The sequence below is a fragment of the Carcharhinus amblyrhynchos genome, chromosome 7, assembly GCF_965287045.1.
Source record: "Carcharhinus amblyrhynchos chromosome 7, sCarAmb.v2.hapA, whole genome shotgun sequence".
In the NCBI taxonomy this organism is placed as follows: Eukaryota; Metazoa; Chordata; class Chondrichthyes; order Carcharhiniformes; family Carcharhinidae; genus Carcharhinus; species Carcharhinus amblyrhynchos.
In genome coordinates, this window is record NC_137330.1 from 6,400,274 (window position 1) to 6,416,910 (window position 16,637).

A 16,637-nucleotide genomic window follows, 5' to 3' on the forward strand; every position below is an offset into this window, starting at 1 on the left:
ATTGGTTTAGGTTAGTGGGTCATTGTTTTTTAACTGGTTGGCGCAACATCGTGGGCCGAAGGGCCTGTTCTGTGCTGTAATGTTCTATGTTCTGTAGGGATTCTATGATTTTTTTTGTAAGTTTATTCTGGATAAAGTTGTCAGGTGTAAGTTTTTAATATATTTTAGATCTTTCGGAATAACAAATTCTGGAAGAAAAATAACATTTTTTTAAATTTATCATGTGCCTCAGTTGTAAAACAGAGTTTTAGGATATTTTGCATCTGCTTGATGTAGGGAACTTCTGTTAGATGTCAGAACTCCCTATCCTGTAGCACTATGAGAACACCTTCTCCAGTAGAGTGTAGCGGAGGAAGCTTCTCCATTCCCACAAATGTGATCTTTTTCACTTAATTTCAAAACATTTCAGATTTGCTAAAGACTGTCCTGTTAGTTTTTTTTAAAGGCACATCTCCAACCATACCTGAGAGTGGTTTTGCAAATTACAGTTGAATTCAGGACTCTAATGTGCAGTCTAAGCTCCATCCAAGATGTTGAGAATATACTTTGTTTGGATTTTTGATGTCTGCCCTATGCAGGGACATCAACTCAATACAAATATGCATGAATGAGCTATTGCTTTTGCATTAATCTAGTGAATTATTCAGGGAGGACCATGCTTTCCTTTAAAAAAAACATTTCTTAGAATATTGGCTTCACAGGCAAGATTAGCATTTATTGTCTATTCTTAGTTCAAGAACATAAGAACATAAGAAATAGGAGCAGGAGTAGGCCATCTGGCCCTTCGAGCCTGCCCCGCCATTCAATAAGATCATGGCTGATCTGTCGTGGCTCAGTTCCACTTTCCCACCCTCTCCCCATAACCCTTAATCCCCTCTCTTATCAAAAACCCATCAACCCGCTTCTTAAAAATATTTAGCGAGGCAGCCTCCACCACTTCAACGGGCAGAGAATTCCAGAGATTCACCACCCTTTGAGTGAAGAAGTTCCTCCTCAACTCCGTTCTGAACCGCCCCCCCTTTATCTTGAGGCTGTGCCCCCTAGTCCTACTGTCTTTTTTGAGCGGGAAGAGTCTTTCCACCTCTATCCTATCCATCCCATTCATCATCTTATACGTCTCAATGAGATCTCCCCTCATTCTTCTAAACTCTAACGAGTACAAGCCCAGTTTATTCAGCCTCTCCTCATAGCTCAACCCCCTCAACTCCGGTATCAGCCTAGTAAACCTCCTCTGCACTCCCTCCAGGGCCAAAATATCCTTGCGCAGGTGATGGTGGGTGATTTTCACAAACTGCTGCACTGTACGTGCACAAGGTGTTCTCACTGTGCTGTCGGACAGGGAGTTCCAACATCTTAACTCAATGACAATGAAAGAATAATCAGTATATTTCCAAGCCACGATGACATACACTTTTTTCCTTTGCCCTTAGTTGGTGGTGATTGCTATTTTGGAAGGAAATATGAGTAACATTTTGTCAAATGTTCTTCATTTGAATAGTCAACCCCTGTACAATTACAATAACCCAACAGGCAACATCTAAACATAACCTGTGTGAAAAATAAAAGAAGAGCTAATGGATTTACTTTATCTTTGTCCAAGGGTTTTAATTGTATTAGTGGAATTACAATGAATGAGTTAGAGTTCAATTTATTCTGTCCAATCTATTCCTGAAGATTGGACAGTAGCATATGTTGTGCCTTTGTTTAAGGAGAGCTGCAGGGAAAAGCCTGGGAACGACAGGCCGGTGAGCCTAATGTCTGTAGTAGGTAACTTGTTCAAAGGTATTTTGAGAGGCAGGATTTACAGGCATTTAGAGAGGCAAGGACTGATTAGGGACAGTCGTGAGTGAAAAATCGTGTCTCTCAAATTTGAATTTTTTGAAGCGGTAATCAAGAAGGTGGATGAGGGAAATGTAGTCGGCATTGCCTACATGGATTTTAGCAAGGCCTTTGACAAGGTTGTTGCATAAAATTAAATCTCACGGGATCCAGGGTGAGCTAGCCAATTGGATACAAAGTTAATTTGACGACAGAAGACAGAGGGTGGTTGTGGAGAGTTATTTTTCAAATTGGAGGCCTATGACAAGCAGTGTGCTCCAGGGATCAATGCTGGGTGCACTGTTATTTGTTATTTATATTAATGATTTGGATGAGAACTTGCGGAGCATGATTAGTTTGCACCAAGACCAAGATTGGCAGCATAGTGAATAGTGAAGAAGATTATCTAGGATTGTAACATGATCTTGATCATTTGGGCTAGTGGGCTGATGAATGGCAGATTGGGTTTAATTTAGATAAATACGAGGTGATGCATTTTGGTAGATTGAATCAGGGTAAGACTTACTCAGTTAATGGTAGGGCATTGGGGAGAGTTATCGAACAAAGAGATCTAGGAATACAGATTTATAGCTTCTTGAAAGTGGAGTCACAGGTGGACAGGGTGATGAAGAAGGCATTCGGCATGCTTGGTTTCATTGGTCAGAACATTGAATACAATTAATAATGTCTTGTTGAAATTGTACAAGACATTGGTACGGCCACCGTCTACGGTTCTGATCACCCTGTTATAGAAAAAATATCATCAAACTAGAAAGAGTGCAGAAAAGATTTCCTAGGATGCTACCAGGACTTGATGGAGTGAGTTGTAACAAGAGGCTGGATAGTCTGGGACTTTTTTCCCTGGAATGTAGGAGACGTAGGGGTGATCTTATAGAGGTCTATAAAATAATGAGGGTGTATATAAGGTAGAGAGTCAACATCTTTTCCCAAAAGTAGGGAGTCTAAAACTGGAGGGCATAGGTTTAAGGTGAGAGGGGAGGGATATAAAAGGATCCAGCGGGGCAATTTTTTCACACAGAGGGTGGTACGTCTGGAACATAGTACGAGAGGCAGTAGTAGAGTTGGGTACAATTTTTCCTTTTAAAAAGCATTTAGATGTTACATAGCTAAAATGGGTGTAGAGGGATATGGACCAAATGTGGGCAATTGGGACTAGCTTAGTGGTAAAAACTTGGCAGCATGGACAAGTTGGGCCAAAAGGGCCTGTTTCCATGCTGAAAACTTCTGACTCTGTTCCTTTTGCATTGCAGGGCGGAGAGAACAAAGGAGCTGTTCAGTGCAGGCTCATGCATCTCGATCAGAGACCCAGCGACCACCTGCTACGAGTCAGTCAGGGTCGATGCTAGAAACACAGCAACCACCTTCACAGCCATCAACATCTGTCCAGGGCCTAGTTCAAAGGTTATCCAACAGCCAGCTGTCATTCAATAATTCAATTGCTTCTATGTTATCCCAAGTACCACGACTCTCCACTGCAAGCCAACTCAGTGGCCAGGGCCACTCGGGCACACAGAACAGGTGTAGCATCACCTCATCTACGAGCTCTACCCTCAGCCTCCTGTTCGGGAAAAGAAGTTTATCTAGCGGACTTGTGATATCCGGGCTGTCAGCAGCAGAGGGAGGGAACACAACTGACACTCAGTCAACAAGCAGTGTCAACATCGCGATTGGGCCATCAGTCAGCCGTGGGAGCCAAATGACAAGGGTAACACCATAATTCTTCACTTCCATTTTAGGAGCTCCCAGCAAAATTCAGTGCCGGCAGCTATTTTTATTCGTTCTCGGGATGTGGGTATCCTTGACATGGGCAATTGCGATCCCTAATTTCCCTTGAGAAGGTGGTGGTGAAATATAGTTCGTGTAGTGTAAGTGTTTCCACAATGTTGTTCAATAGGGTTCAATATGATTTTTGACTCCGCAGCAATGAAGGAACAGCAATATATTTCCTGGTGAGAATGGTATGTGACTAAGAGGGAAACTTGCAGGTGGTGGTGTTCCCATTCATCTGCTTCCCTTGTCCTTCTTGGTGGTTGAAGCCAAGTGTTTGGAAGATCAAAGAAATCTTGATGAGTTGCTGCAGTCATGGTGCAATGGTGAAGACGGAGTGAATGCTTAAGGTGGGCGGGGGTATGATGCCAGTCAAGCAGGTTACTTTGTATTGGGTGATAGTTGAATCCGGGGCAGGAGGGTTGTAAGTTTGAGTCTCTGGACTGCCCATCACTTCAGCTTACTCTTGGTTGGGAAAGTTTTGTTCACTCTGTAACTGACAGCTGGATCACAGCTTGGACAGACAATCAGCATACACTATGGAAGATTTGGTGGACAGCTCTTCACTTTGCCGCAACATCTCCTCCAAGCTGAAGGTGGGTGGGTATACAGTGTAAAAACAGAGGGAGAATGAAAATAACCACACAGTTAAATAAATTGATAAAGCTCAGTGCCAACCAAAAGGAACAACTATAATAACAGATTTGTTAGCAAACATAAATCACATCAAACTGTTGTGAAGCAAATTAATGCAGGGGAAACTAATGGCTCTTTGTTTTTTTTTCCCTAAATAACTCCCCTTTGCTTCCTCTCTCCAAGTGCTTTACAACCAATGAAGTATTTTCTGAAGTGCAATCATTGCTGCATTGTGGGGAAACATGGCAGCCAATTTGCATTGCATTAGGGCTCAGGGCTGTCCTTCTGTGCACAAGCTCACAGTGCCTGTCAGGCCAGGTGTGTTTAGGGTGGTTTTCACTGTTACATGCACACATTTACATCTGTATAAAAAGTGGTGCAGCAAACTAAAAAGAGAAGAAATTCATATACATTGCAATCAGGGAAGAGAATATAAATAATGTGAAAAATGCACAGGAACATAGGAATAGGAAGAAACCATTTAGCATGAATCTGTACACCATTCAATGAGAACCTGACTGATCTGAGACCAACTCCTTACCACACATTTGTCCCAAACACTTTAATATAGCAATCTTTGATTTAAAATTAAGATTTGATCTAGCATCAAGTGCTGTTTGCTGAAGTAAGTTCCAAACTTTTACCATCCTTTGTGTGTGGAAGTGCTTCCTTTACTTTTGAACTTCATTTTTGAAAAGTCTGGCTCTATTTTAGGTTCTATCCCTTTGTTGTAGCTTTCCATTCACAGAAGCAGTTTTTTTCTATTAATTCTATCAGTGTCTTGAAAACTTTGATAAAATCACCCCTTAATTTTCTAAATTTCAGGGAATACAACTCTATCTTATGTAATTCAACCTCTTGAGTCTAGGTATTATTCTAGTAAATTTATGCTGCAAGGCCATTAATTACTTCTGAAAGCTCGGTGTCCAGAACTGTACACAGTATTCCAGGAGCTAAATCACTGGTGCCTGGCACATGCTAGGCAGGAGCAGAAGCAGATGTGAATAATATTCCTAAAACAAAATGTGATATCATATTGGAAGGCCAATTAAGGCCCATCCAACTTGGAATGTGCCTGTTGGTTGAGTCAGCATTGCAGGGCTAGTGGGGATACAGGAGGAAGTTGAGCACCTGGTTTTCCCCAGGGCTTTGATATCTTCAATTAAATTTCCAATGAAGAAACAGATAAGTCCTCCAACATGGGAGCAAATTTGGTGTTAATACTGCAGCTTTTCAACTATAAATTGACCCTGACTAAAACCTTCATTGTCTCAATATATTTTTATATGTAGTAGTTCTGAAATAGGACTTGAAAATTTACAGGTCCTTTCCAGCATCTGCCATTAATTCAACTAAACTTTGTGGCAGCAGTGAGGAAGTTGTGGGTGGGGGGGAGGGGAAAAGAGTTGGGGAGCAATTCCCTTCCCCTACTTACATCAGTGAAGAAAAAAATAAATAATGAATATGCATTTCTCCAGCCTCTTCATGAAGTCACCAATTTTTGAAGTGTTATCACTGCTATAATGTAAAATAAGTGATGGCCAGCCACTTTAGGCGTGGTCTCAGATGAATATCTTACTAAAACACTTGCGCCACAGACTAGTGCAACACACTCTCAAGATTGCACATGCTCCGCTTTCTGCAGTGGAAATTGAACCCCTAACCACTGAACTCCAGAGAGCAGAGTGCTCCAACATGGTAGACACCCATGCCATCTATGGTAAATCTTGTCTACCTGCTATTGCAGCAGTTCTGGACTGCCCAACTGAGGCAGTGCAGCTGGGGCTGCTGGTTGTGCTGGGGATGTGAAGTGACAGAAGAGATGCTGGGAGCTGCAAACAAAATTTGGTTGTTCCCTTTTATAGGGAGATCCTTTTTAAAAATAAACTTTTTAATTATGCAGGGATTTGGTCATGTTCATCATCTATTGCTGGGTCAGTTGGGACGCTGCCTAAAGACAAACAAACATGAGGTATTTGTGTGGGTGGGATCAAAACGATGACCTGGATCATGTAAATGTCAGTGTTCCCCATGGTTTGTACAGACTGATCTATTTTGTTTGAACTTTAGCACAGATTTGTAGATGAACCAGTTAAAAAGCTGGTTCAATCAATAGCAAATCTGGCAAAAGTCAGAAATATTAAAGCAGCAAAATCACAAATAAAACGAACATGCTTATGCTTCAGGAGCCTTTTATCTCGCCCTTGAATAACAAATTGATATAAATGTAAAAACGTAATGGGCCCTTTGTCACACAGGCAATGTAAAATCTCAGTCAGTAGGCTTTTTAATCACCTTAATTGGCTCTTTAATTGTCGACAGACACGGGGAGCTGAAGCCGTGCCCGCTGACCTCAATATTGCACGTGTGCGTGATCCAACACAAACTTGTTCAGTTTTCTGTGCATTCAGGTCAGGCATGTGCCCAGCAGAGTGCTGTAAAATTCCCTTTGAACAGCTGTAACATAACTTCTAGCTTTCTCTATATAAAGGCCAACGTTTTATTGACCTTGATGATTATTTTTGTACCTGTCCAAACATCTTCTCCTACCCGATTGAATACCTTCATACTTGTAAAGACCTCTATTAAATCACCCCCCTCTTCTCTTTTCTGGAGAACAGAGCCCAGCCTGTTCAGATTTGGGGGTTAGATTCTATGGAGAGACTTTGAGATTAGATTGTGAGGTGGTAGATTCTGGGAGTAGATACTTTTTCTAAATAACTCTGGATAGTGAAATTTTGATCAATTTCATTCTTCTAATTGCGTAACTAGTAAATGCTTCCTTTCTTAAAAACTTTCAAACAATAGATTTGTAGAATTTGAGTTCACTTAGCAAAATAATGAATGAATGCGACCTGTTAGTGGCTGGCACATTTTCCCTATCTGTACAGGCTGGGTCTCTTTTCTGTAAAGAAGACTGTGGGGTGAATTGATTGAGATCTTGAAGATCATAAGAAGATTGGATGTGGAGTAAGTGTTTACGGGGAGATCAAGACTAGCCTTAATATAAGATAGTCACTAGCAATTTCAATAGGCAGTTCAGGAAGATTTTTTTAACTCAAATAATGGTGAGAATGTGGAACTTGCTACCACCCAGAATAGTTGAGGAAAATAGCATCAATGTACTTGAAGGGAAGCTAACTAAGTATATGAGGGAGAATGGAATAGAAGTTATATTGATCGGGTGATATGAAGAGGGTGTTGTGTACAGCATAAACACCAGAATGGACCACTTATGCCAAATGGCCTGTTTCTGAACCATAAATACTATATCATTCAATATAACATGTAAAAACCTTTGCTGTCATCTCATTGGGAGGTGGGCTGGAATGACATCTACAAAGGCCTAAGAACAGGTCACACACCTGCCCACCTCATTCAATGGTGAACTTCCATTGGAAACTGCACAGAACTTAAATGGAATGCATGCCTACCAAAACTCAAATGACTGTGGCTGTAGCTTCCATTTTCTCTCTGGTGGGAGAATTATGTAGAGTGGATGTAACCCTTATTTGCAGGCATATAACGGCATGGCCTGACATATCCCCCACTCTAACATTACCACAAAGCCAGGGGTCAATCCTGATTCAATGAAGGGTGCAAGAGAGCATGCCAGGAGCAGCAGCAGACGTACCTAAAAATTAGGTGTCAACCTGTTGAAGCTATGACACAGAACTGCTTGCCTGCCAGACAGCATAAGCAGCAAGTGGCAGACAGATTGAAGTAATTCCACAACCAACAGATCAGATCTAAGCTATGTAGTCCTGCCACATCCAGCTGTGAATGGTGGTGTACAATTAAACAACACACAGGAGGAGCAGGCTCCACGATTATCCTATCCTCAACGATCAGGGAGCCCATCAGTGCAGAAGATAAGGCTGAAGAATTTGCTTCAATCTTCAGCCAGAAGTGCCATGTGGCTGATTCATCTCAGCCTCCTCCAGAGGTCCCCAGCATCACAGATGTCAGTCCTCAGCCAATTCATTTCATTCCACATGATAGCAAGAAACATCTGAAAGCACTAGATATTTTACTGGGCCCTGACAATATTCCAGCAGAAGACTTGTGCTCCAGAACTTGCCGCACCTGGAGCCAACATAAGAACATAACATAAGAACATAAGAAATAGGAGCAGGAGTAGGCCATCTAGCCCCTCGAGCCTGCTGAAGTGGCTCAATTCCACTTACCCGCTTTCTCCCCATAACCCTTAATCCCCTTGCCTACCAAAAACCTATCTACCCGCATCTTAAATATATTTAGCGAGGTAGCCTCCACCACTTCAACGGGCAGAGAATTCCAGAGATTCACCACCCTTTGAGTGAAGAAGTTCCTCCTCAACTCCATTCTAAACTGCACCCCCCCTTATCTTGAGGCTGTGCCCTCTAGTCCTGCTGTCCTTTCTGAGCAGGAAGAACCTCTCCACCTCTACCCTATCCATCCCCTTCATCTTCTTATACGTCTCAATAAGATCCCCCCTCATCCTTCTAAACTCCAACGAGTACAAGCCCAGTCTATTCAGCCTCTCTTCATAGTTCAACCCCCTCAACTCTGGTATCAGCCTAGTGAACCTCCTCTGCACTCCCTCCAAGGCCAAAATATCCTTGCGCAAGTGCGGCGACTAAAACTGCACACAGTACTCCAGCTGCGGCCTCACCAGTGCCCTGTACAGTTGCAGCAAGACCTCCCTACTTTTATATTCAATCCCCCTTGCTATGAAGGCCAGCATCCCGTTTGCCTTCCTGATCACCTGCTGCACCTGTAGGCTGGGTTTTTGCGACTCATGCACAAGGACCCCCAAGTCCCTCTGCACCATAGCATGTTGTAGCTTTTCGCCCTTTAAATAGTAGTCCCTCCTACTATTATTCCTGCCAAAGTGGATAACGTCACACTTGCCAGCATTGTATTCCATCTGCCAGGTCCTCGCCCACTCGCTCAGCCTATCTAGATCCCTCTGCAGACTTTCTACACCCTCCGCACAATTTGCTTTTCCACTTATCTTTGTGTCATCAGCAAATTTTGACACCCTACACTCAGCTCCCTCCTCCAGATCATCTATATAAATGGTAAATAGCTAAGGCCCCAGCACCGATCCCTGGGGCACTCCACTAGTCACCAACCGCCAATCCGAATAGCACCCATTGACACCTACTCTCTGCCTCCTATTTGACAGCCAATCCTCTATCCACACGAACACCTTACCCCCAACTCCATGCCCCCTAACCTTCTGTAACAACCTTTTGTGCGGCACCTTATCAAATGCCTTCTGAAAATCGAGAAACACCACATCCACCAGTTCCCCCCCGTCCACCGCACTAGACACATTCTCATAGAATTCCAATAAATTCGTCAGACACGACTTCCCCTTAACGAATCCGTGCTGCGTCTGCTCTATCAAACAATTCTTCTCAAGATGCCTCGCTATTTCTTCTTTGATGACGGATTCAAGCATTTTTCGTACAACAGACGTTAAACTAGCCGGCCTATAATTCCCTGCCTTTTGCCTGCTACCCTTTTAAAACAGCGGCGTAACATTAGCCGTTTTCCAATCTTCTGGCAGTTCCCCGGAATCCAGCGAGGTTTGGAAAATAATCACTAAGGCATCCACTATCACCTCTGCCATTTCCTTCAGAACCCTGGGATGCATTCCGTCCGGTCCTGGGGACTTGTCCACCATCAGTCCTGCTAGTCTGTTGAGCACTACCTCTCTAGTGACAGTGATCGCATTCAGGCCCTCAACTCCTACCATCCTTCTATTTTTAATCCCCAGCAAACTATTTGCGTCTTCCTCCATGAAGACTGAAGCAAAAAACTTATTTAAGGCCTCAGCCATTTCCTCATCCCCCACCACTAAATCCCCTCTCTCATCCTCTAAGGGTCCAACATTCACGCTAGCCAGCCTCCTCCTCTATATATTTATAAAAACTCTTACTATCCTTTTTTATATTTAGTGCTAGTTTAGATTCATAGTCTATCCTTCCTTCCTTTATCAACTTCTTTGTCATTCTTTGTTGATTTTTAAACCTCTCCCAATCCTCTACTCGCTCACCACTTTTAACCACTCTAAACGCATCAGCTTTTAATTTAATACTCTCCTTTATTTCCTTCGTTAACCACGGCTGATTATCCCTTCTCCTACGATCCTTCTTTACCATCGGAATAAATTTCTGCTGAGCACCAAGATAGATCTCCTTAAAGATCCTCCACTGTTCCTCAGCAGTCCTACTGACCAATCTGCACAGCCAAAATACTGGAATCTACTTAGTAATGTGGGAAATAATGCACGTATGTCCTGTACACAAAAACATAACAAATCCAACCCAAAAATTACTGCCACTCAGTCTTCTCTTGATCATTAGTGAAGTGATGTCAGGGATCATCAGTGCTATCAAATGGCACTAACTTAGCAAAAACCTGCTCACTGACACTCGTTTTTGGTTTTGTCAGGGGCAGTCAGCTCCTGACCTCATTGCAGCCTTAGTCCAAGCATAGACAAAAAAGCTGGATTCCAAAGGTCACATGAGAAAACTGCCCATGGCATCAGAGCAGCACTTAACTGTGTGGCATCAGGGAGCCCCAGCAAAATTGGAGGCCACGGAAATTGGGAGAAAATGGTCTGCTGGTTGGAGTTATACTTAGCACAAAGGACATGGTTGTGGTTGTTGGAGTTCAGTAACCCAGATGTTGAACATATACAAGACCGAGATCGATAGTATTTGAAACACAAGGTGAATTAAGGGATATGGAGCTTGTGCAGGGTGATGGAATTGCAGTAGATGATCAATCATGATTACATTGAATGGTGGAGGATGTACAAAGGGCCATACACTGCTCCTATTTCTGGTGTTCTTGCAACATTTCTCTATTTAACCATTTGCTGATCCTGTTTTGCCATTTTATTCTGTCGTTCCCATTGCATAGTTTTCACCATCCTTTCATGTTCCTTTTTTGTTTTATCCCAGTCTATACTTATCCTCTAGCCAGCATCACTAAAATAGATTGTCATTGTCACACTGCTCTTTGTGGATCTTGAAGCTGTCAAATTAACTCCCATGCTTCCTGTTTTGCAATAATGCAACTATGGCAATTTCCACCCCCTCAGCTGAACAGAAGATTCCATGGCACTTGACAACAAGAGCTAGAGTGTTCTTTCTGGCCACCATTGGTCCTCAACCAACACTGTAAACAGATTATCTGGTCATTCATTTCATTGTTGTTTGTGGAACCTTGCAAAATTTGACTGCTGTTTCTTCGACATTGCAACAGTGACTACATTTCAAAAGTATCTCAGTGGCTATAAAGTGGTTTGGTTTATTCCAAGGTCATATTGTCATAATGCTATACAGCACAGAAAGGGGGCCTTTGCCCATCATGTCTGCGCTGGCCATCAAACACTAATCTATTCTAATCCCATTTTTCAGCACTTGGTCCATAGCTTTGTCTGCTAGGGCATTTCCATCTGAATGCTTCTTAAATGTTGTGAGCGTTTCAGTCTTTACCACCCTTTCAGGCAGTTGAGTTCCAGATTCCCGCCATTCTCTGGGTGAAAGGTTTTTCTGCAAATCCCCTCTAAAACTCCTGTTCCTTACCTTAAATCTATGCCCCCTGGTTATTTGCCTCCGTGCTAAGGGGAAATGTTTCTTCCTATCTATGTCCTTCAGTGAAGTCCTTTCCTCCGCCTTCTCTGCTCTAATAAAAACAACCTCTAAGCAACCTTTTTTCATAGTTGAAACGCACCAGCCCAGGCAACATCCTATGCACGCACTTGTGTAATCACACCCTTCCTATAGTGTGGCAACCAGAACTGTATACAGTACTGTAGCTGTGGCCTGATGAGTGGTCTTGAAAGTGCAAGTCCTTTCCTTTTAGATTCTGATTATTTGTCATACCTTCCAGCCCTGAGGAGGGTTTGCACCTAACAAGAGTTTCTCCGACAGATCTGCTGTTATGTCGCATTTTCTATTTTAGTTTCTGACTTGCAGGGTTGGTTTTTGTTTTAAGCCTATAAGAGGAGACTAACCTCTAAAGGTAGAAGGCTAAAAAGCAGGACCTCTAGGGTAGCAATCTCTGGATTACTCCCAGTGTCACGTGCTAGTGAGGCTAAGAACAGGGAGATTTTGCAGCTGAACACATGGCTAAAGAACTGGTGCAGGAGGGAGAGTTTCAGGTTTGTGGATAACTGGAAGTCTTCCAGGAAGGATGGGACCTGTACAAGAAGGATGGGTTACAGCTGAACTGGAGGGGCACCAATATCTGGCTGGGAGCTTTGCTAGTGTGGTTCGGGTGGGTTTAAACTAATGTGGCAGGGAGGTGGGGATCAGAACAATAGGTCAGCAAGTGTAGAGACTGGGGATGAGCATGGAGCCAAGACAAGGCTACCTAAAAGGAAGAGCAAACTGGGGAAGGATGAACTCAGTGGGCCTGGAGGTCTGGAGTGCATCTCCTTCAATGCAAGGAGCATAACAGGCAAAACAGATGAACTTAGAGCCTTAATGCATGCGCGGAACTTGGATATAGTTGCAATGACAGAGACTTGGTTAAAAGAAGGACAAGATTGGCAGCTGAATATTCCGGGGTATAAGTGTTTTAGGCGAGACAGAGGAGGGGCTAGAAGAGGCGGGGGACTAACAATATTAGTTACGGAGCATATTACAGCGGTACAGGGGGTGGACAATTTGGAAGGATCATGTAACGAGAGACTGTGGGTAGAGCTCAGAAACAGGAAGGGAGCAGTCACTATGCTGGGGGTATACTACAGGCCTCCCAACAGCCCATGGGAAGTTGAGGAACGGATATGTAAGGAGATTCTGGACAGGTGTAGAAAAAATAGGGTTGTTGTAGTGGGAGACTTTAATTTCCCTCATATGGACTGGAAATCCCTTAGGGGTGGGATCCGAATGGGGAGGAATTTGTAAAATGTGCCCAGGAAGGTTCTTTGGAATAATATGTTGATTGTTCAACTAGAGAGGGAGCTATACTGGACCTAGTACTGGGGAATGAGCCCGGTCAGGTCATCAAAGTTTCGGTGGGGAAACATATGGCGACCAGTGACCACAATTCTGTAAACTTTTGAATAGTCATGGAAAAGGATGAGTGTTGTCCTATGGGTGAGGTGCTGAATTGGGGGAAGGCTAACTACAGCCAGATTAGACAGGATTTGGTGGCTGTTGATTGGGAGAGGCTGTTCAAGGGTAAATCCACATCTGGCATGTGGGAGTCTTTTAAGGAGCAGTTGATAGGAATGCACGACTAGCATGCCTGTAAAAAAGCACAGGAAAGGTAGGATTCGAGAGCTGAGGATAACCAGGGAAATTGTGGGTCTAATCAAAAAGAAAAAAGAGGCATACGTAAGATCCAGGCAGCTAAAAACAGATGAAGCAATGGAGGAATACAGAGAGAGTAGAAAAGAACTCAAACAGGGAGGCAAAAAAGGATCATGAAATGTCCTTGGCAGATAAGATTAAAGAGAATCCCAAGGCATTTTATACATATGTTAGGAGCAAGAGGGTTGTCAGAGAAAGAGCCGGACCTCTCAAGAACAAGGGAGGGGAGTTATGCTTAGAACTCAAGGACATATGTGAGGTCCTAAATGAATACTTTGTATCAGTATTCACAAAGGAGAAGGACACGTTGATTGGTAGTGTCTCAGAGAGATGCGTAGACTTGTTACAACAAATTGCAATTACAAGGGAGGAGGTGTTAGGTGTTTTAGGAAGCATTAAGATGGACAAATCCCCAGGGCCACGTGGCATCTATCCTAGGTTACTGAAAGAGACAAGAAATGAAATTGCTGGGCCTCTAACAGAAATCTGTTTCTTCATTGAACACAGGTGAGGTCCCAGAGGATTGGAGGATAGCAAACGTGGTCCCGTTATTTAAGAAGGGTAGCAAGGATAAGCCGGGTAATTATAGGCCAGTGAGCTTGACATCCGTGGTAGGGAAATTGTTGGAGAAGATTCTAAGAGATAGGATCTATACACATTTAGAACTGAATAGTCTCATTAGCAATAGACAACATGGTTTTGTATGAGGAGGTTATGCCTCACAAATTTGGTTGAGTTTTTTGAAGAGGTGACAAAGCTGATTGACGAGGGAAGGGTGGTGGATGTCGTCTACATGGATTTTAGTAAAGCATTTGACAAGGTCCCTCATGGCAAGCTGGTGTAAAAGATTAAATCAAAGGAGAACTAGCTAGATGGCTACAGAACTGGCTTGACCATAGAAGACAATGGGTAGCAGTGGCGGAGTCTTTTTCTGATTGGAGGATTGTGACTAGTGCAGGGCTCTGTACTGGGACCTCTGCCGTTTGTGATGTACATAAATGATTTGGAAGAAGATGTAGCTGGTCTGATTAGTAAGTTTGCGGATGACACAAAGAATGCTGGAGTTGCGGATAGTGATGAATATTGTCAGGCAATACAACAGGATATAGATAGGCTGGTAAATTGGGTGGAGAAATGGCAGATGGAATTTAATCCAGAGAAGTACGAAGTGATGCATTTTGGTAGATCTAATGCAGGGGGGAGCTATACAGTAAATGGCAGAACCCTCAGGAGTATAGACACACAGAGGGATCTGGGTGTGCAGATCCACAGATCCTTAAAGGTGGCTGCACAGGTGGAAAAGGAGGTGAACAAGGCATATGGTATGCTTGCCTTTATTGGACGGGGCATAGAATATAAAAGTTGGCGTGTGATGTTGCAGTTACATAGAACGTTGATTAGGCCACATTTGGAATACTGCGTCCAGTTCTGGTCGCCACACTACCGGAAGGACATGGAGGCTTTGGAGAGAGTACAGAAAAGGTTTACCAGGATGTTACCTGGTATGGAGGGTAGTAGCCATGAGGGGAGGTTGCATAAACTAGGGTTGTTCTCCCTGGAAAGATGGAGGTTGAGGCCTAATAGAAGTTTATAAAATTATGAAGGACGCAGATTGGGTAAACAGTTGGAAGTTTTTTCCCAGGTCAGCAATAACAAACACAAGGGGTCACAAGTTCAAGGTAAGGGGGGGCAAGGTTCAGTACGGCTATGCAGGGGACATATTTTACACAGAGGGTCGTGGGGGCCTAGAATACCCTACCAAGCGAGGTGGTTGAGGCAGACATGCTAGGATCATTTAAGACTTATCTAGATAGCCACATGAACAGATTGGGAATAGAGGGATACAACAGATGGTCTAGTTAGGAACACATGATCGGTGCAGGCTTGGAGGGCCGAAGGCCTGTTCCTGTGCTGTATTGTCCTTTGTTCCTTAAAAGTTACAACATCACCCTGGTTCGATTATTTCAGCATCAGGACCACAATGCTGATGTTGACTCTGGTGAGTGCAGTGTAATAATACAATTTATCGCACCAATATTTTCTGAGCACTATTCAATTGTTTAGGGTCTCTGAGTTACAGTAACAGTCTTTCAGCCGCAGGTTCTGATGTCTCCGAAATGGGTTAGTTAATCCTGTAGGATTTGCAGTTAAGGGAGCTCTTATTATCCTTTAATAAGATCAATATTCCTGCCATGTGTTCCAGAGACAGCCTGCAGCAAAAGTTTGCTGAATTACTCTGATTAAGATGAGCTATTTTTGATGCAGGCAAGTGTATAATTCAGCAAGATTCCTTGAAGGCTTGAACACTACTAATTTATTTCAATGCTATGTCTGAATTCAAAAGATTTAATCTTACTCAGCAAGCCCCGATAGCCAAGTATGGAAGGTAAATATTATCCCTAGAAGTAAAGAGGTGCACATTTACACCACCTGCAGCTTGTCAATTAGAAGTGATTGTGGGATTACTTAGGAAATAGGATGCAAGGAGGATTAGGCAGAAGCATACTGTCAGCTTCAATGGTTTTCAACCTGCCACTGACTACAGCCTCAGGAATGGGCCCAAAAATGATGGCTGTCACTTTCTCTTCCATGTAAGGACATGCAGTTGTGTCAGTCTTCTCTGGTTAGCACCTGCTGTCTGTGGTTGTAAACCATGTTGTCCTGCAAGAGGGAGTGAACTGTCAGTGAATGGGTTACAATGCGTTTGGATGATGTGTCTGTCACGATTGAATAGCTGGCAGTGTGTGCAAGGAGTGAGGCATTCTGCAGGGTTGAAATCAGGATGAGGTAAAGCTGTGAATGCTAAATATGAGAGATGATTGATACAGATTATTATTAGGTATGTGAAGGGAATGTGGTGCATTGATCAGTGTATGCAGGGTTGGTAATCCAATTGGTGAGATGTAACATTTAAAGACACATTCATTGACCATTGAATAATAATGAGGTCATAAAGCTTTCTGTGACACTACTACCAGGTCCTCAGGGCTAGACTCTTGATATTGATTGCCATAGCTATATGGTCTCACTGCCTTCACAAAGTTTGTCTGGAGCGTCTTCTAATCCTCTGTGAAT

The 16,637-nt window shown here is 43.2% G+C and overlaps 1 protein-coding gene across 1 annotated transcript in view; it reads left to right on the forward strand.

Moving 5' to 3' along the window:
• The window catches only part of LOC145345344 (pecanex-like protein 2), a 220,115-nt gene that overhangs the window by 192,145 nt on the left and 11,333 nt on the right, over positions 1-16,637 (forward strand). Inside the window, exon 35 of the mRNA XM_080193158.1 lies at positions 3,090-3,544. Within this exon, the coding sequence (XP_080049284.1) occupies positions 3,090-3,544 (455 nt within the window). The remainder of the gene's footprint in view (positions 1-3,089; positions 3,545-16,637) is intronic.